Consider the following 20,186-nt stretch of genomic DNA (forward strand, 5'->3'; position numbering starts at 1 on the left):
ACCACCATCACAAGCTAACCTCAGAACATCTGCAACTCAGAGATAAAAATAACCCCGAAGAAGCCACTCTGTTTTCCACCTCCTGTTCTCAGCTCTATGCAGCCACAGACTACTTTCCTGTCCCTGAGCATTGTCATGTCCTGCACAGTTCGTGTGACTGCAGTAAACATGGGATTAATGGCTGGTTGCTCCTTCTGCACAGCATACTGCTTACGGGAATTACTCTGTTGTAGCACCTCATGCATCTCTATCACATAATAAGACTCTACCGTGTGACTATTGCGCATGTTACTTACCCACTCACTAGGCAGCGGAAACTTAGATATATCTACATTCTGACTATTCTGAACAATGGCACTAAGAACGTTTATGTATGGGATTCTGTAGACATAATTTCCACTTCGTGAATGTACACCAGGAGCAAAATTGTTAAGCTACAAGGTAACAAAATGTTTAGTATTTTGAGGAAATTGGTGGTGGATGTAGTTTTTGCTGTTGTTTAAGACAGTGTCTCCCACAGCTCTGCTTATCTTCAGATCCACTGTGCTGCAGAGGATGACTCTGAATTCCTGATCCTCCTGCCTCTGCCTCCCACCATGCTGCGCTAAGGAAACTTTACAGTCTGTGACACCATTCTTTCCCACCAGCAACATGCAAAACTTGACTTCTCCCAGGAACCCACTTACACCTACAGCACTCAACTTTGGGGGCACAAATTCATGAAAAAGCCATTTGCCTGGGGCTTTGCATCCACTGGTTCAGGCCAGAGCGACATGCCACCAGAGTCACTACTCCGTGGGCTAAGTAAGGAGTTGGCTGAAGTCAGCAAGAGTCAGCAGCTTTCGCACGCTGCTCCATGCAGACGGCTGCCTCTGTGACTCCTTCCCTCTCCCGGTGGATTATGGCTTTCCCTGGACCCCATCCTTGAGCTGCTGCCACACTAGGTAGCTGCCTCTCTTCACAGGCATCTGAATGGTCATTGTCAGCAGATTTGGTGAGTCAATTGGGATTTATTAAAGGAGGGAATTAGTTTAAAAAAAAAAAGACAGGTTTTTTCGCCACATTAAAAAATGGGAAACATTATTACAATGGAGGGAGTTAGGTCCCTGATAATACACTAGACGGTTTAAAAATGGAGCAATTAAAAGAGAGGATAATTAATGTAGATGAGATTTGTGTAATGTCAGTCATAAATATTTTTTGTTTAATCATTTTTGTTTTATCACTAAAAAAGTTGGTCAATATGAGTGCCAAGATAAAAGTTTTAGAAAAACTTGTTAAAAACAGATCATAGAGATATTCAGACCCAGATAAAGGAATTTAAAGGAGAACCAGTCTCGGCATTGCATTATAAAGTTCCAGAGAAACAGTCTAAGGCTTTCAAACAGCCAACCTTAATCTATCCAGTAACCTTACAGGAACTGCCAAATGATACAATATCACCCAAATTGCGTTCAAGCTGACTGGACTCCTGTGTAAATGTTAGATTTGAGGAGATTCGAGGAAGCGATAGTCTCATATGGCATGCATTCACCTTTTGTGAAGCAGATGTTAATTAAACTCATGGTCAACTTGTAATAGAATTATCCCTCAAGACTGGAGAGATTTGGTTACAGCAGTTTTGGAGGCTGTTCCTCAATTACAATGGATGACCTAGTGGAAAAATGAGGCTAAGACCAGTGAACAACAAAGTAGGGCTAGAGGTATGGAAATCTCCCAAGACCTACTTCTTGGAGAGGGCATTATGCTAATGTACAAAGGCAATCTCTATATGATGCCTACACCCTGGCTATATGCTGCATAGCAGCCTTAAATGCTTGGGACAGAATTGAAGACATAGGAAAGAAAATTGAATTATTTAATAAAGTTATGTAGGGAGCAAAAGAAACCTTCACTGATTTCTTCCAAAGTTTGACTTCAGCAGTAAATAGAATGATACCAAATTCAGAAGCTAGACAAATAATTATTGAATCTCTGGCTTTTGAAAATTCGAATGCACAATGCAAAAGTATAATTAGGCCATTAAAGGCAAGATCAGCACCATTAGAGGAATGGATCCAAGATACAATCAATATTGAATCTCATGACTATGATGATGCTTGGATAGGAGAGGTGATTTCCAGAAGTTTGAAAAAAATCAAAATGTCAGGTATTTCAATTGCCATAAACAAGGTCACCTAAGAAGGGACTGTAAACAGGGCATTTCTAGAAACAATGTTTTTTTTCTAAGAATAATCCCAAAAGAGTGCCCCTCCCTTCTGGAGTATTCAGAAGGTATCGCAAAGGCAGACATTGGACTAATGAATGTAGATTAACAAGGGACAGTTAAGGTAATATTGCCGAGGAACTTTGGGTGACTATCCAGGCAGCCTGATATCCCTGTCGTTAGGTAACATTATATCTTTCTGGGATCTAACATTATATCAACTCTGATGGAGTTGAAGACTAAATAGTTATAGTTTTCCTTAGTTATAATAGAAAATAAATTAGACACAAAACTTTAGACTCACCAAGTATTTTCTCTAATTTTGTCAAATACAAATGGATTGGATGTTGTTACTGTAATTCTTAACAACTGTTTTTGTTTTACTATATTAAGGTAAAAACCTTCCTTTTAATTAGACAAAAAAAGGGGGGAAATGTAGTGGGATAATGCTCTTGTACACTGTAAAGGTTTGTCACTCAAATTGGTTAACTAAAATGCTGATTGGCCAGTAGCCAGGCAGGAAGTATAGGCAGGCAACCAGACTAGGAGAATTCTGGGAAGTGGAAGGTGGAGTCAGGAGTCACCAGCCATATGCAGAGGAAGCAAGATGAGAATGTTGGACTGAGAAAAGGTACCAAGCCACGTGGCTAAACACAGATAAGAATTATGGGTTAATTTAGGTGTAAGGGCTAGTTAGTAATAAGTCTGAGCTACATGCTGAGCATTTATAAGTAAATATTAAGCTTCTGAGTCAATTATTTTAGAAGCTGCTGCCAGGTATTTGGGAACAGGCAGGCGGGAGAGAAACTTCTGGCTATACACCTATTATTACCTGTCTTTTAATTTAAGCACTGTGGTGAGTGTCAATCAGACACTCACTGCAATTTGTATGTCTCCAATGACTAATGGTAAATACATAAGTCTTTACATGCTGGCATAGATTTCTTAGCCATTCATAAATAACTTTTGGACAAATATTCTAGCTGTTTGTTAGAGGCTTTTCTTTGCCTCTGAGATGATGTACTTCTACCATGATGCATATACCCATAGAGGTTTCTCTGTATGTACCCTTCTTATTCAGTTTGGACATACAGTTACCATCTGAAACCTTCACCTTGTCCAGAATGGCTACTAATAGTGATTCCCCCTAACACACACACACACACACACACACACACACACACACACACACACACACACATATCTCTCTCCCACTATGAGAGCTCTGATGAGGCTCAAAGGAGACCTTATTAGATATTATTTTTCTCCAAAGTCTTTCCTTTCTCTCTCTCTCTCTTATTTAATTTCTTCTGCTCTGTTTCCTAGCTTATTAAATCTCCCTTCTGCTATGGCAGATCAAATGTTTAAACTGCTGACTACACTTTTCAATTTCTGTTTTTATAATCTCCTGTTTCTAAGTATTTTATTTGATTATCACAAAAACTGCTTGGTATTTTTAGAGTCTCTTGATTGATCATTCTTTAGATTTCAATCATTTCCTTTATTTAAATGTAAAGAGCACACTTCACAGGCTGTGTCATAATTTCTGATTCTATTGTTTCCCTTTTTCTATTGTTTTTCTTGCAGATTGTATGATTTTAAAAAAAGGAAGGAAACTTTGGAGAGGTACTTGAGACTGGCAGCAGTCATGTGACCATTCAGACCATTTGTTTCTGCCAGCACCTGAGATACTCCCAACCCAGGATCTTCTAAGCCTGCTCCCTACCTGAAAGTTCTAGATCAGCTCATACAGTGTATCCACACATGATCCAACCATGTCTCAGAGAAAAAAAATCTTGTTCAATTTTCTTTGGGCTCAAAATTTCAAAACAGACCATTTTTCCTGGAGTCCCTTAGAAAATGTGGAGGTACATGGAGTAGGAGGGTTATTTTTGGTTTCTCCTTCCACTAAGAGTGTAGATGTCTGGGATCCCAGGTTTAATGTTGTGCTGGTAGTAACATTCCTGTGACATACTTCATCTGAACTAGCCCAACCAGTCACCTTTCTCCAGTGTCTTTGTGGCTATGAAAACCAAAGCTCAAATCTACCCACCTGATGAATGGCAACATGAATAAATAACTTGTTCTCTACCTACAAGGCAAGTTCCACGATAGCTTAGTTTTAGCCCTTGAGATTCCTTAACAGCTCATATATTTTAATGCTTTTAGTATATGTTTCACTCGGCATTTTGTTGCTTTCAGCAACAACAAAAATGGGATAAGCAATACCTAAGTCACTCAGGCAGCATCTGGGCATGAGCACAGTGGTGCTGTGAGGGAGACTGTGAGTGGTACTATATGGCACCCGGAGTGAGACTTCTGTCTTCAGAAGGGTTCGTTCGGGTTGCAACACTCACCAGAAAGATAGATGTGACAATTAGGTTTGATTGGCAGCTTGAAACATTGTAGAATCACCTAGGAAGGGACTCTGAATGAGGAACCGTCTAGCTAGGTTGGCCTATTGGCATGCCTGTGAGAGATTTTCTTCATTGGGCTTACTGAAGTGGGAGGACTAGCCCATGGTGGGCAGCACCATTCCCTAGGAGGTAGTTCTGAACGGTGTGAGAGTGGGAAAAAGCACAAGCACACATGCACTCATTCTCTCTCTGCTCTCCACTGAAGATGTGACTAGCTCTTCAAATCCCTACTGCCTCGACCTCCTTGCAATGATGTATCATACTCTGAAATTGACAGTTGAAGAAACTGTTCCCACTTAGTTGATTTTGTCACAGGGTTTTTCTCACAACAACCAGAAAAATAACTACTGCAGTATGTACAGATGAAAAACCAAAATATGGAAGGCAAACCACTAGCAAGAAGTCTTATGGCATCGGGAACCCATTTTCTAGCTTACCAAATTGAAAGGACTGATAGAAGGTTGAAGAGAAAATGGTCCTGAGAAGGACTCTACGGCTTCCAAGGAGATGGCTTGTAGCTTACTGATGGGAATGTGAGCCCCGGGAACACTGCCCTGTGAGCACCTGAACCCACTTTCACTTCTGTGTAGAACAGAACCAAGAGTTCCCTCTCCTAAGGACCGACAAGAACGGAATGTAAAGAGAAAGCTGGTCAGAATTAGGATTACCTAAAATGATAATTTTTTAAAAAAAATTAGGCTCTTTTGTGACCCACAGGACCAGGGCCGTGGACCCAATTCAGCCTGTTCAGCTGAGGCACAGCATACAGCCAGTGCACACATGAAACCCATTCCGCTAGAAAGCTCCAAAGGTTGTCAGCTCAGCATGCGTTCAGCAAAGACATTGCTGATTGTCCCGAGCCCATCTGTGAAAACTACCACAAACACCCAAGCAGAACGCCATGCTGGGGCTAGGGTATGGGGAAAGGACTGTGAATGAAAGCCCCTAATCCACAGAAGAGAGGGAACAGGAAGTGTGAGGCAGGCTACACACACACACACACACACACACACACACACACCCCTACTTTCTTCTACAAAAATGGGCTGATGGTGATAAAGATGCTTCAGTCTATAAATATTAAACAGGCAGGCTCTTCAAAATAGCTTTCAGACTATCGTTGCCATGAGGTAAATTTTAAATAAATATTTATGCAGACAATAACTGAAAAAGGATTTTCTGAAGGGAATACATTTATAGGGTAAAAAAAAAAAAAAAAAAAAAAAAAAAAAAAAACTCACATATTTCCAAAAGTATGCCTTTTGCTTCTTTTACAGCCATGAACTCAATAAAAATGGAAAGTGATGCAATCAAACATCCATGAGGATTGAAGCCAAGGAAGGCTTCTCTGTGATGGCCAGAAGACAAACCCATTGGAATTACATCACATGCCTCATATGAAGCCCATGTAGATAGACATCAGACACACTTCACCCTGTCTGAGAATTCTTCCCCCACTTCAAACTGTGACACAGCCAAGGCCCTGAAAGACATGCTCAACCAAGGCAAACAGCTTTCACTGCAGGTACATCCCCCCTCCCCCGCCCCCGTCAAGAAAGTGACATGCTTATTATCATGCGGTGGGTTATGAGGTTTGTAATCTGTCAGGGATTTATAAAAATGGGTTACAAATTCAGAAGAGAAGGGGAGATCCAGAACAGCACAGTGGCACCTGACAAACCCTGAAGACAGAGCGAGGAGCTAACCCAGAAATCCTGAGATCAGTAGATGAAAGCTCTCTTAGGTTGGGAATAAAGCCTTCTACAAAAAAGAGGGCCATCGCTTTTTGGAAAAGCAATTACTGATATGCCTCATTGCATTCTCAGAAGTTTAATGATGTACCTGAAAGTAACTAGTGCTTTTGATGACCTCTTAGACTTGGATTTCACAGTCTAAATCCTCTAAGCCTTTGGAGGTGGAGCAGAAATGTGAGTCTCCATCAGGGAAGGGTTGCAGAAGACAGGAAGTCTTTCAAGGAGCCTTGGCTCTTGAGGCCAATGTTCATGTGCCAAAGGACTTCCTAGACACAGGGATTTCCAAGGCCCTCTGACACTCCTGGCTTCCCACCAGTTCAGATTCTAAAACTCTGCTGGTTTTTTTCACAGCTCATCTTCCACCTTCTCCTGGTTTTGCTATGGTGCCGGGTTTATAAAAATAATTTAGGTCTTCAGTGCTACCTACTTGAGTCACAGGAATTTCCAGAGGCCGGCCCTCCCCCAACCTACCCCAGATCCACCCTCCCAAGTCAATATCAGTCTGAGGATACATGGCTTTCTCAACAGCTAATTTAAATATTTCCCTCCAAACTACTGCAGGTAGCATTCCCAAGCTTAAGTAGAAATCCTACTTACTCCTCACTGTAGGAGAATCAAGGAACATCCATAAAGAAATAAGCAATAAATGTTATGGCCCAATCCAATAAGAACATGTTTTCAACCACAAAACATAAAAATTGACTCCTACTAGTACATTTAGCTAATGTTTATCAGTGTAACATTTTTATGAGGTATAACACATTCTTATTTGTATTCACTTTCCAAGTCAGTTCAACAATAACAGTATTTCATCACTATTATTAATTGGGTTATAGTTCTTCAAGAATAATGTTTACAATTGTTAGCCACTTTCTTGAGCCAGGCACTTAATTACATTGTCCTTTTCAACTCCCATTTAATCCTCGTGAACCATTCTAAGTCTGGCAGTACTGCCCCATTTTATAGAGGAAGTATGGCCGGGTGACAAAACCCTCCCTGAGAGCCTCTCTGCCAGCAAAGACAAGCCAGAGATGGGCCTGAGTCAGTTCAAGTGGTAAATACCTTCAGAAACAAAATGGCTTGTTAGAAATTATGCAGAGAGAGCCTAAATTGGAGATCTCCATTGGACCCCTCCCCTTGGAGGTCAGGGGACCCAGCAGAAGATGGGGAGGAAAGGTGGTAGGAGTCAGCGGGGATGGAGGACACCAGGGGAACCTGGCCTGCTGACTCAACTAAACAGGGTTTACATGGGTTCACAGAGACTGAAGTGGCAATCAATGGGCCTGCATGGGTCTGCTCCAGATCTGTGTATATGTTATAGATAACAGCTTGGTGTTTTGTGGGACTCCTAACAGTGGAAATGGGCATCTCTGACTCTTGCCTGCTCTTGGGACTCTTGGTCCCATTGTGTTGCCTTGTCTAGCCCTCAGTGAGGGCTTTTGCCTTGTCTTACTATACCTTGTTTTGTCCTGTTTGATTCTCATCTTTTGGAGGTCTGCTCTTTTCTGAAAAGAAATGGGGGAGAGTGGACCTGTAGAAGAAGGGAGGTAGGAAGCATGGAAGGAGGGGAAACTGTGATTGGAATGTATTGTATGACAGAAGAATCTATTTTCAAAACAAATTTAAAAACCATCTTAAAGTCTCAAAAGCTCTATTTGTGGCTACTCGTAAACCTAATGGTTATGTGCATGTAAAAACTGATCATTTCAGATCTTCAGTTCACATATAGCCCAAAGTTAAATTCTGACAAACAGAAGCCAGTTCTTCGAATGGGCAATAGTGATATAAACTAATGGAGCAGGTTAGTCTAATAATGCTTCCTAAATACTGAAGAGTAACCAAGAGAGAAACAAGAACACAGGCTCCATGCCCAGTTGCTGAGGGCTTTCTGGAGACCAGGCAAGGCTGACCAGCTGCTTTAAATGAATAATCTCTGGGGAATACCAAAGCAGCTTAGTGAGGAATCTACTTTTCTGATTCCCATTTCACAAATAAGGAAACTCCAGCTTAGACAAGTTGAATAATTAGACCAAACGGAAGCACTGATGCTTAAAATTATTTGTCTTATGCTAAAACCAGGGTATCAAAAAGCTGGAAATGTGGGAGAGACTAAAAACCTGTGAACTCCAGAGACAGAGACACACAAGGGAACCCACCCCAAACATGCAGAGTAGACACTCCACTAAAGATTTCCTCAGACCGCCTTTCAGATCCTTTAATTCTGAATTTAAATCTTCCCATGTTCTTCTTCACTATCCATGTATGTCATGTGACATAAGGCAGACTGGGTGGGTCTTTGAAGAAGCAAGCAGGTAAGCCGTAACTTTCTCCTCAAATCGAGGCCACGAGAGGCTGAGACTCGGGGACCTACCTTGGTCTTCATAAACTTGGAGTGGCTTTTATACACCTCAATTTGTTTGATCTCCTCCTCACGGTCCTCTGTGTTGAGCACGCCATTGGCTTTCAACATCTGGATCTCATCCTCCAGGTCCCGGATGTTTCGCTCCAATGAAGCAATTTTTGTGTCCTGTTGATAAAAGGGAAAGAAAGTTGGAGGGTTTTGTTTTGACTTTTTTTTTTTATTTCACGTTGCCCAAATGGAATTTAAGATGGCGACTCTGGTAGTGGGGCATTAGCCCTGCTGCAGAACTAGCCTGGGGTCCAAAAGAGCTTGTGTTTTCACATCTGAGGATCACTGGTCAGGTAAATGCTTGAATGATCAATGAACGTCACGTGTCCACAATACAGAGAGTAACATAGACGTGTTTCACTAAGGTCCAGGAACCAGGTTACTAAGCAACAGTGGAATAATCTTTTTCAGTGAAAAAAATTGTAATTTTGGATCTAGTTAACCAGGGTACATGTTTAGTCCACCTGTAAACACAGAAGCAGTGTGCTCCTGCTCGTTTCTGTTTAGAATCCTGTAGCTGCTTGTTCCAGGCATGCTTGGAATTTGACTCCAAGAGAGAAGGAAATTCGAACTTACTAATGGAGAGAGGGATTCTCATCTGAAATACAGACATAAGTGAAATTAAATAACTGAATCCTGACTTTGTATGACTGATACAATAAATATTGAAAATTTATAACAACTGGAAATAATATATCACGACATCGTGATTTATTTGGCGAGCAGTCAGGTCCCTACGTGACAAAAACATGACTAACTTGCAAGCCATTTCTAACCTATTGATTTACAGACCCGAAAAACGAGAAATATTACATTCAGATGTGGGATTAATTGAGAAAAAACATCCAGTGACAGACTCTATACACAAGAGAATGCGTAATAAGAAACGACGCTTGAGGAAGTATAGAACAGAGGGCTCTTACAGGGCAAGCCCCTAAGCACAGCAAAAAACATCGCCCAAAGTTCCAGGATGAGAGACAAGATGTCTAAAGTAGTCCTAAGATTTCCAGTGTCTCCATTTGCCAGCATTATACTACAAAGATGCAACTAATCAGTGTTATATTTGTCATAAAACATTAATGAAAATGAGCCAATAGTTCTTTAATAATTCTAAAAAAGAACCTAAAAGATTAAATATAAGCACAATACATGGTTCCTACATTTATTAACCCAGTTTTAAAATATTACAACTAGATGTGCCTGTCTTTTTCTGTGGCCACTGTAGATTCACTTTTCTATGTTGCATGATAAGCATAACTTACATGTCAGTTTAGTAACAATTGTTATTACTATCTACAATGTAACTGTATAAAAGAGGAAGAAACAGAGTAAGGATGACAATGACTTATTGGGCTCTATTATGGGTCCAGAACTAAATGCTTAACACAATAGGTATTTCCATTAATTCTCGGGAAAATCCCATCAAAATAAATTTTAAATCTGAAAATTTCAAAACTATTATGAAATCCTACAGTCCAGAGTTTTAACTTCCTTTAAAAATAATAGTATTGTGTTTTTTCAGTTATAAAAGCAACATTTTGTCAATTAGTTAAGACTTAAGAAAATCTCCTATATCCTACCATCCAAAGATAACCACCATTTGTGTTTTATATATTGCCTATCAGGATTTCTCAATCTTTGATGTAAGTTCTAGTTTCAGGAAGGGAACTATTTATTAAAGTTATATGATGCCCTAGCCTCTAACGTGACAGAATTTGGATATGGGATATAGGGATAGTTCAGATGAGGCTATGAGGACAGGGTCCTTGGGATCACAGTAGTGTTCTTGTCAGAAAAGACACTAGAATTTTCTGTTTCTCTCTTGCTCTCTCCCATATATGAGCACAGAAAGAAGGTGGCCATCTGCAGGTCGGGAAGAAGGTCTTCACCAGAGCCTGTAAGGTGGGTGGGCACCCTCATCTCACCCTGGCAGCCTCCAAAGTCCCACTGGTGACTCCTCCCAGTCCGGCTTGCTAGGGAAGCTCTGGGAGACAGACCCTGGGAGGCTCACTGACTGACTTGCTTCAGTTCTGAGCTGTGAAAAACAGAAAAGGAGGAGGAAGGAGGGATCCATTCTGCCCCCATCATGCCTGGCTTTTTTTTTTTTTTTTTTTGAACTGTAGATTCTGGAGGTCATACTCAGGCTCTCATATTTGCAAGGCAACCATTTTACCAACGTTTACCAATGAGCTATCTCCCCTGCCCATCTTGATTACTGTCTTAACTAACACCCTCTCCTATGTTTTAGGGTATAGTGTGTTAATCATAATCGTCTATGTAGCTTTTCAAGTTTTTAATAACCTTGAACATGTCTCATTTTTAGAGTTAGGAAACTTTTTTTTCTGATACAGAGTTTCTCTGTTTGGCTTTGGAGCCTTTCCTGGATCTCGCTCTGTAGAAAAGGCTGACCTCAAACTCACAGAGATCCTCCTGGCTCTGCCTCCTGAGTGCTGGGATTAAAGGCGTGCGCCATTGCCGCCCAGCACTAAATTCAATCTTTATATGAATATAGCTGTGTTCAGTGTGAAGAGAAGGTTCAGTTTCCTTCTCCTCCTATATAAAAATCTCCTGAGTCTGAGATGATCGTACTTATGTGACTAAGGACGTGTGTATATTACAGTAGTAAAACTTGCAGTTCTCCTCTCTTTGACACAACTTTTCTAATACCTAAGATTTCAGGTCTCAACTGTGTGGGCAAAAAGAGAAGAGCCTGTCTCCTATGAGCCTTCAGTTTTGCTCCTAAGTCAATTCCTGAGGCTCTACTTAGCAATAGCCACAACTAGCAACTCCTCAACAGGTTACATGGGACCTCTCCACCTGATGCTGAAGAATTACATACTGTGGAGGAACAATCAGATGAGTCCAGACAGGAAGTTTATTCCCAGAAGGGGCTTCTGAATCTACATGCATCTGAGTTTAAAGTTTAGTAAACAGTGGAACAGAATATTTTTCACTTCGATAATTTCCTTAAATTAGTAACTTTTTTTTCTTCTCATCATAAACTTGTTTTTTCTTTAGCCACAGGCATCCCAAAATGCAAAAGGGAAAAGAAAAATAAAAAAGGAAATGGCTACTCTGGAAGGATCTATTTATTCTGTCCTTATTTATAACCTGGTTCCTACATTAGAAATCTACTTCAAGGGCAACAAAACTCATTCCCCAAACTCCTAAGCGCTGACAAATCCCAGACAAACTTGAATAGGTGATGAACACATTAGGATCTACAGCCGAGGACAGATACAAAGCACAGAGGTAGAGTTTGGGTTTGGCTGAGTACAAGATGTTCAAAATCAAGCCAGAGAGAGTGAGGAAACTAAGCTCGAAAATCAGACAATGGCCATCATGTTCCTCGCCTGTTACATGCCTCAGCTCCAAGAATCTAGGGAGAAGGAATTTTATTATTTGTTTTCAGCAAGTCTGCAAGGCTATGATGTGGGTGTGACAGTTACCCCAGAGGACTGTGGAAGCGCAGTGGACGGACATTCCCTCTGGAAGCAGATGCTGAAAGAACACATGCAGTAGCTTTAAGCCATGGTCTGCAAGGAAGATTTAAAAATACTTCAATGACAACAGGTTGTAAAAACCCCAGAGTTCTGGAAGGTAGAGATGTATTTACTCTCTAGAAATCTGAATACTGTTATATTTGCTAATGACTCACATTTTAAACAATCTGTTACAGTTTCAAACACACATAGGTTGTTTCACAAGTAAACAGCCTCCAGAAACACAAAATTTAGGGACTGTCTTTGAGTTAGAGACAAAGTAACAAAATACAAGATAGAATAACCTCTAGTACCTACAAGCTCTGCGCCAAGGCCTGGTGAGTCTGAGAAACGCCTGTTGGAGAGACTCAATGTCCGTAGCTCTGAGGAATACTACAGCAAAGTGTTTGCTCAGGTCCATCCCGGTTTATCACCTTTAGCCATCAGGTCTTTTTAAAAACTGAGTGGGGCTGGAGAGGAAGGTTCAGCTGGTGATGTGCCTTCCACATAAGCATGAGGACCTGAGTTTGAGTCCCTGGCACCTGTGTTAAAAAGACAGGCATGGTGGCACACACCTGCAATCCCAGTGCTGGGAAGACAGGGACAGGAGGCCTTTGGAACTTGCTAGAGAGCAAGATCAGCCTTGTTGGGGAGCGCCAGGTTCACAAAGAGACCATGACTCAATGCAGAGAACAATCAAAGAAAACACCAGATGTTGACCTCTGACTTCAATATGTACACATAGGAGCACAAACACACATACATGCCACATGCGCACACAATGCTATGACTCAATAAAACAGAAGCCAGTGATTTGGATTTGTCAAGGGAAAATACTCTTCAATTATCCAAACTTAAAACAAGTAGGACTTAAATATTCAGATTACTGAATCAGCTTCTGTCACTCGAAAGTGGTCGCTAACTGAGCTGGGTGGCACATGCCTATAATCCCTATAACCATAGATAGCTCTTGGGAGGTTGAGGCAGAGGGATTACAAATTCAAGGCTGGCTTAGGCTATGTAGACAGATATAGGAAAAGAGAAGTGGTGGGTAATGAAAAAGAAAAGGAGAGAAAAGAAAAAGAAGGATGTATGTATACAGGGAGGGAGGGAAGGAAGATCAGAGATAGGAGAGGAGGGAGGGAAGGAGGGAGAGAGGGAGGGAGGGAGGGAAGGAGGGAGGGAAGGAGGGAGGGACTGGGAATCTGCAGTGACTAGGGCAATAAAACAATGCCATAGACTCTCATCATCTTGAATGCACCCCTCATGTCTGAGTTGATACCTTCTCAACAGCCATGAGATATGATGCCCATAAAGTTGTCTTGTTTTAATGCTATATTTTGGTTATAGACTGTAATAACATTTTAAGATACTGAGGGGGGAGGAATCTAAAATATGTTTGTTTCTGCTCCCTATTAGAGAAAATGTCTGACCTCTTACAAGTTATTTCTTCTCATACGTGCATAAAATAATGCTTGTAAAATTTTACACAAAGTGTAGGTCACAGCTTCCCTTTAATGATTTGCACTAAAGACCATTTTTACATCCACCAGCTAAAATAACTATCTGATATACAAGTAAAAATTAAGCCACAAGACCGTACTCCTAGCAGCCATAGGCTCACCATGGTAACTCTTAACCCAGCCAGGAGTGTTAGCAACAGCTGCTGAGCACCACCGACCAATGCAGATGGAAGCTGAGCAGGGAGACCCAGTCAGTTTCTTCTGTTCTTTTTTTACGAATCCAGGATTTTCTAAAATAGATATGCTTCAGATTGGTATTAAACTTAGACCCAGGGAGTTCTCTCACACATCCACCCATTCAGTCAATAAATGTACATTGGACATCTACTTAGTACCAATCACTTTGCCAGGTATGGGAGATAGCAGGTAAACCAAAACAAGATTTTGGGGCATCCTTCTCTCTCAGTGAAGGGATATAGTCTAGATCCTTGTTACTCATGAAGGAGCCTGGCCCCAGCTGCATGGGAATCACCTGGGCAAAAATCTTGAGCTCCAACTCAAAACTATGAAATCTTAACCTGCCTTTTCCCAAGGTCACAAGGAGATGCTAGTGCCCTGGAGGACTGCAGGGGTCCATCAGGCACCACAGACAAGACTCAATGCAAAGAGACCAGAGCAACTTACTGGACGAATGAACACATGTAGAAACATACAAACCTACTTGCAAAGGCTGTTGAACTTGGCACATAAGACACAGCAATCCTGTGAGGAAACGGCCTACATCGGCTGTGCCAGTCAGAATGCCAGTCAGAATGCCACTGTACCTCTTCCTGCGCTTGTCAAACATCATGCTCCCCTTAAACAGCAAGGAACAGATTTCAATTCCTCTCTAGGAACTGAAGGCTGAAAAGGCGAGTGGGCGGAACATTTTTAAAAAAGAAATATCAGTTCATCACAAAATGCAACAATTATGTGAATTCTAAGCATCATAATGTACTTTCCTCTGAATACAGCAGGAATTATGGGTTTCATTTTAATATCAGGACAAGAGAGAATATATAAACAGCTTTCAGAGAGCATGGGACTCACCATGGCCACATATCAGCTAGCAGGCACTGATCAACATAGGCCCAAACTGGCTTAAAGAAGATAAGACGTAATGCTCAGGAAACAGTCCTACATAATTATATTACATTTTATTTAGAATAGAATTCCAAACTTTTATTGCTGGATACCACAGAGGCTTGCGAAGGCTCAACCTTTAAAAGTCATCTACTTGCAGATGCAAACACAACCATGTAGCCCTGAGTCTTAAGCTAGCTGAGTCATGTCTTAGCTCTGGAAGGACCTACAGTGTGAGGTTTAACCATGGTTGCACAAGCCCCAGCCAAGTACTCTAGAAAGAATTTGACTTAGGCCTACAACATATTTGAAGAAAAAGAATACATATCAGGAAACCAAAACCTCATTGTCTTGGTCCTAACCAAACTATGAACAGATAGTAACCTAGATTAGAAGATGACAAAGGACATGCCAGGTTCTAGATGACATTTCTGTGCTTATCTGTTTGTAAAATATCTGCTCCTTCATGGGAAAATGCACAGACATGGGATCAGGTTAGATTCCAACCAATTAAGGGCAAGTTGGCCACTTATCATAATCTCATTTGTCTACACTGACTCATTGCTATGAAACCTTTGCTCTGGACCATGTCCTTCCTGCCACCCTGACCCTGATATACATGGTACTGATACGAAACCATGAAAAAAGTGCATCTCTCTTATGGTACTAGCTATACTGTATGGCCTCTGTCTATGAATCTGCTGTTATTCTTAACAGAGTTAGACCAAACAAAAGAAGCTAATGGGATTGGAGAGATGGCGCATCTATGAAAAGTACCTAGGAGCCCTGCTCTTTTCTGAAAGGAAACAGAGGAGCAGTGGATCTAGGGGAAAGAAGAGGTGGGGGGGGGCAGCGAAGGGGGGACTGGGAGGAGAAGAGGGGGAGGAGTCTGCAATTGGCATGTATCATATGAGAGAAGAATAAACAAAAAGAAAAATGACAAAAAAAAAAAGAGTACTTGTTCTTGCAGAGGACTTGGGTTTGATTGCCAGCACCCACATAGGCTCACAGGCATGTAATTTCCACAGGCATGCGCATGGTACACATATATACATGCAGGCAAATTACACATAACATGAAATACATAAATCTTTAAGAGAGAGAGAATGATAAAAACCCAGACACACTGCATAAGAAGGTGAAAACTCAGCCTTCAGGAGCCACGCACCTAGGTGCGGATCTCAATTTAGGCTTTTAAATTTTGAGATGGGATATTCAGCCTCTCTGAAATTAGAACATGCTTCTGGGTGTGCTAAGAAACTTGCAAGTGTTTGTAATGCTTGGGAAACATTATCATGCATGGACGCCCCCACCAGGAGAGAAGAGGCAGCACCATCATCACACCACACCAGTATGTCTGTCCATTCTCTAGTCCCATCGGTACACCGGTCAAGATGGCAGCTTCTATTTGGATTCCACCTGGTCAAACCTGGTGACCATGTTCCTAACACTGCTATGAGAATTAAGTGGAAAACGACATGGAAAGCTTCCAGAACAGTAACCACAGTGGAGACGTTGTCTGCATAGCTACTGCTTGGGGTTTCGTTTATCTGGGGGAGCGGGTCCTGTTGTTTCATTTTGCCTTTGTTCTGGTCATTTTTTTTTTTGCCTTTTAGGAACTGTATTTGCCAAACTTGCTGTGATTTAAGAGGATTTTCAATTGTTTAGCCCTGCCCAGAGACAAGATCCATGTATCTCAAGACTCAGCGACTGGTCCAGGAGTGAACTTGTAACTCTAGCAAGGCCAACCAGTGTCTTTTAAGGAAAAGACATAAATACAGGACATTCTTTCCTTTTCTGAGAATAAGGAAAATATGGGTGTATGGCATTGACAACAGCCAAAAAAAAAAAAAAAAAAACCTGCCAATGACAGGTCTTAGAACATATCGATTAACCAGACAGGCCTACACCTGACCATCCACTGACTGGATTGCCAAAATGCGTAAATAAGACTTGTGTCACCTGTTGCATAGGAGGTAAGTATGAAAGTGTCCAAGGTATAGTTAGATGTAAGATTATCTAAGGAAATAAACAAGTTTTAAAAGGGGGAGGGGCTAGGATAGTCTTTCTGGAGTCCAAAAACCTTCACAGAGCGCAAGAGCCTAAGGAGGGCTTTGGCTCTGAGTAAGTTTAACTTAAGAAAGATAAAATTTTTGCCAGCCAGAAGTTACAAACTCAAAAGCACTTATTATGATGTTCAGCATATAATATTCGGAAGAACTAGAAAATGATGAGGGTTGTACAGCAAAGAGGAGAAAAGAAACAGACAAAACTAAAAAATGCAGACTATAAGCCAGGTGTGGTGGCACAAACCTTTACTACAAGGATTCGAGAGGCAAAGGCAAGTGGATCTCTGTGAATCTGGGGCCAGCCTAGTCTACAGATTAACACCGTAAGAGCCTGTCTAAAAACAAAAAGAAGAGGATGTCACATTTCACTACAGAGGAGGTGGAAACAAAGGGAAGATGAGATGAATGACAGCCATCCCTAGAACTGAGTTAGGAGTGTGCTCCTGGGGATGACTGGGCATCATTTATAAACTGGCACATGAGGTGATAATAAGATGGTGAGGGTGGAGTTAATGAGCCAAACAGAAGCTGGCATAGAAGAACATGGAGATGATGGAATCACCAAACTGGTGGTGAAACATTCTTCAGCCATGGCTGAAGATCCAGGCTAGGAAAAATAAATAAATAAAAGAATTATCAAAAGCATGGGGAATAAAAACTGATGGAGATCATAGACAGTCCCAGAAAATTAGACAGTGAATAGAATTGAGAAAAATGAGAATCAAAGACAGGTTCAAGATATCAGTAGTAACAGGGGCAATTCCACTGAAACTGTGATAACAAAATGAGAAATTGAGGCCTAATGGCATACACTTGGGATCTCAGCAATTAAGAGGCTACAGAAAGAGAATAGCAAGTTCAAGACCAACCTAGGGTATTCAGGGAGGCCCTCTATCAAGAATAAACAAACTGGATCACCATTTGGACAAGTAGATTGAACTCCCCCTGAATCATCCGCTCCCTAGATTTCCAAATTACATAAACCAGGACAGGGCTAGTAACTAAGGATGAAATAATTTCAGTGTGTCCATGACACAAGTGACACAAAGAGGCTCGGAAGTGCCAGGTGGGGACTTGTTGCTTCAGCACCCACAAGAGAGGAAGCAAAAATGATGAATGATTTTCTAAGGGAAGCAGATCCCTTTCAGAGAAAAATGATACAACACTATACAATGGTTTGTAAAGTTCCCAGCTTGAAAAATACATCAAAAGTTTTAAGTTCATATCTGCATTTTCCCACTTATGTTTCACTTAGATAAAATATAAAAACATAAATAAGTTTGTGCTGCCTGAACATACAGAAAGGAATAGCATGGAAAAAAATCAAACATTTGTTTATTCTGGTATTAAAAATGCAATTCAGAACAACAATAGTCAATGCTCACTGATTACTTAGAGAATCCCTATGCTAACAAATTCTCAAGTAACCCTCCATAACAACCTTATCAACTTAGTTATTTCTTTTTGCCATTTTATAGTTTGGAGACCATTGAGTAGCAGTCTGTCTAAGAGTTCAATCAGTCAACTGGAATGCTTCCTTGACAGACAACTTTCCTGAAATAGAAGACTAATTCACATAGTGGGATCCCACTGTCTCCTGACCAACCTCAAGCAAGACTAGCTTCAGAGAAGGAGCTCTACTTTAGACACCTGGCCGATTCAAGATCTTCCCCACACAGTTTTTTGTCTGACAATCGCAGGGCAACTTCAAGAGAAAACAGTGGAAAACAGTGAAGATGTCGGGGAGAGATATAAGGGATGGAGAGGTTTCAAAAACTTCTTTCAGTCGGGCGGTGGTGGCGCACGCCTTTAATCCCAGCACTCGGGAGGCAGAGCCAGGCGGATCTCTGTGAGTTCGAGGCCAGCCTGGTCTCCAAAGCGAGTTCCAGGAAAGGCGCAAAGCTACACAGAGAAACCCTGTCTCGAAAAAACCAAACAACAAAAAAAAAAAACTTCTTTCAAATGAGAGCACACACACACACACACACACACACACACGCACGCACGCACGCACGCACGCACGCGCACACGCACACACACGTATGCACCCACATACCAAAGTACAAAGAGCATTTGGATTCTAGCTACCCATCCTCTGAAAAAAGCACAGAGAAACGTGCCTCTCTAAGGCAGCAAACACATTTCAGGGAGGCTAAAGACATGGATACTTCCCTCTCCATTTCTTTTCCAGTCTTCCTCGGGTAGATAAATAGGTGAAGATGCTCTCAGGCCTTGCAGTCAACCTGAACTTAGTCTTCCTATTCCTTTTAGCCCTAGCCATGGCTCTGGTTGGGGCAGAGGCTTTCTCAGGTTCTCTGAAACATACCACAAATCTTCCCGTGTTCAACCAGCTTGTTTCATGGAAAAAGCAACAGCCAGTAAAGGAATTCAGCCCACACCATCCCCAGTGTTGCCTGATGGATGTGAAAGGGGATCATGCCTTAGGGATGAGGCTGATGATGGTCGGTACACTGTCATTACCACAGCTTGCAAAAGGAAGTTCACATGAGGCCCATGGCTGACTTCTCAACCTTACTGGTAGGGCTGCACATTAGGAAGGAAATTGCACTCCCTCAATAAACACCAGGCTGGGCACTGTGCACCAGCAATGGCGCAAAACATTGGCTGCTAGTCTGCACTCTGCTGACCAGGACTCAAGACAAAAAGCTGAGGGTTCAATACTACAAGAATGTCACCTCAAGTCAGACTCATCAGAGCCATCTTTTAGAGTTCAAATTCTCGGTACAAAGCCTCCAAACTTGGTAGAATGTTTAAAGCAGGACACTTAACTCCAATCCCTCCATTGCCAGATGAGTTTAATGAGAGTCGGAGGGGTCAGGGTCTTGCCAGATGCTTGGAACCAAGAAAGGGAAACCCCTTGGTCATTTATTATAGCATGGACCATCATGCGCCTATGATGTGATTCACTTATTTTTTTTCTCCACTGGTTTCTCCTTTCAAAGACATTTGAAAGTCTTTTCAAAATGCAAATCACGACTGCACTCAGAGCTGAGACTCTGCCTAAAGTAAGCTTATTTAATTCTGTTTCTCTGTTGAACTTTCCTCAAATGTAGCACTTTTTTTTTAGCAGACAAAACTCAATTTCAAGATTAAAACGAAGGGAGTGAAGAAAATAATTCTTTGAATATCTATTCAATACCAGGATCCTTCCATTGGAATCCTCACAGTCCGTCAAGGAAAATAAGTATAAAATTTAAGGTTTTTATGATGGTTTGTTGTTATCGATAGGTGCTTATTGGGGG

At 41.5% G+C, this 20,186-nt stretch overlaps 1 protein-coding gene and 1 long non-coding RNA gene across 26 annotated transcripts in view; one reads left to right on the forward strand and one right to left on the reverse strand.

Annotated features, from left to right (window-relative positions):
• Erc2 (ELKS/RAB6-interacting/CAST family member 2) overlaps positions 1-20,186 on the reverse strand; it is an 893,602-nt gene that overhangs the window by 580,490 nt on the left and 292,926 nt on the right. For all 25 annotated transcript variants that reach the window (XR_003735931.2, XR_003735930.2, XM_028882471.1 and 22 more), the window contains one exon: positions 8,749-8,904. Coding sequence is in view for 23 of the 25 variants with exons in the window: in XM_028882471.1 (XP_028738304.1) it covers positions 8,749-8,904 (156 nt within the window). In the remaining 2 variants the exon portion in view is untranslated. The remainder of the gene's footprint in view (positions 1-8,748; positions 8,905-20,186) is intronic.
• Positions 676-18,778, forward strand: LOC119088564. Its single transcript, XR_005092233.1, has 4 exons — positions 676-994; positions 5,901-6,148; positions 16,471-16,830; positions 18,402-18,778. It is a non-coding gene; the product is annotated as an uncharacterized LOC119088564 (long non-coding RNA).

This window comes from Peromyscus leucopus, chromosome 9 (assembly GCF_004664715.2).
Source record: "Peromyscus leucopus breed LL Stock chromosome 9, UCI_PerLeu_2.1, whole genome shotgun sequence".
In the NCBI taxonomy this organism is placed as follows: Eukaryota; Metazoa; Chordata; class Mammalia; order Rodentia; family Cricetidae; genus Peromyscus; species Peromyscus leucopus.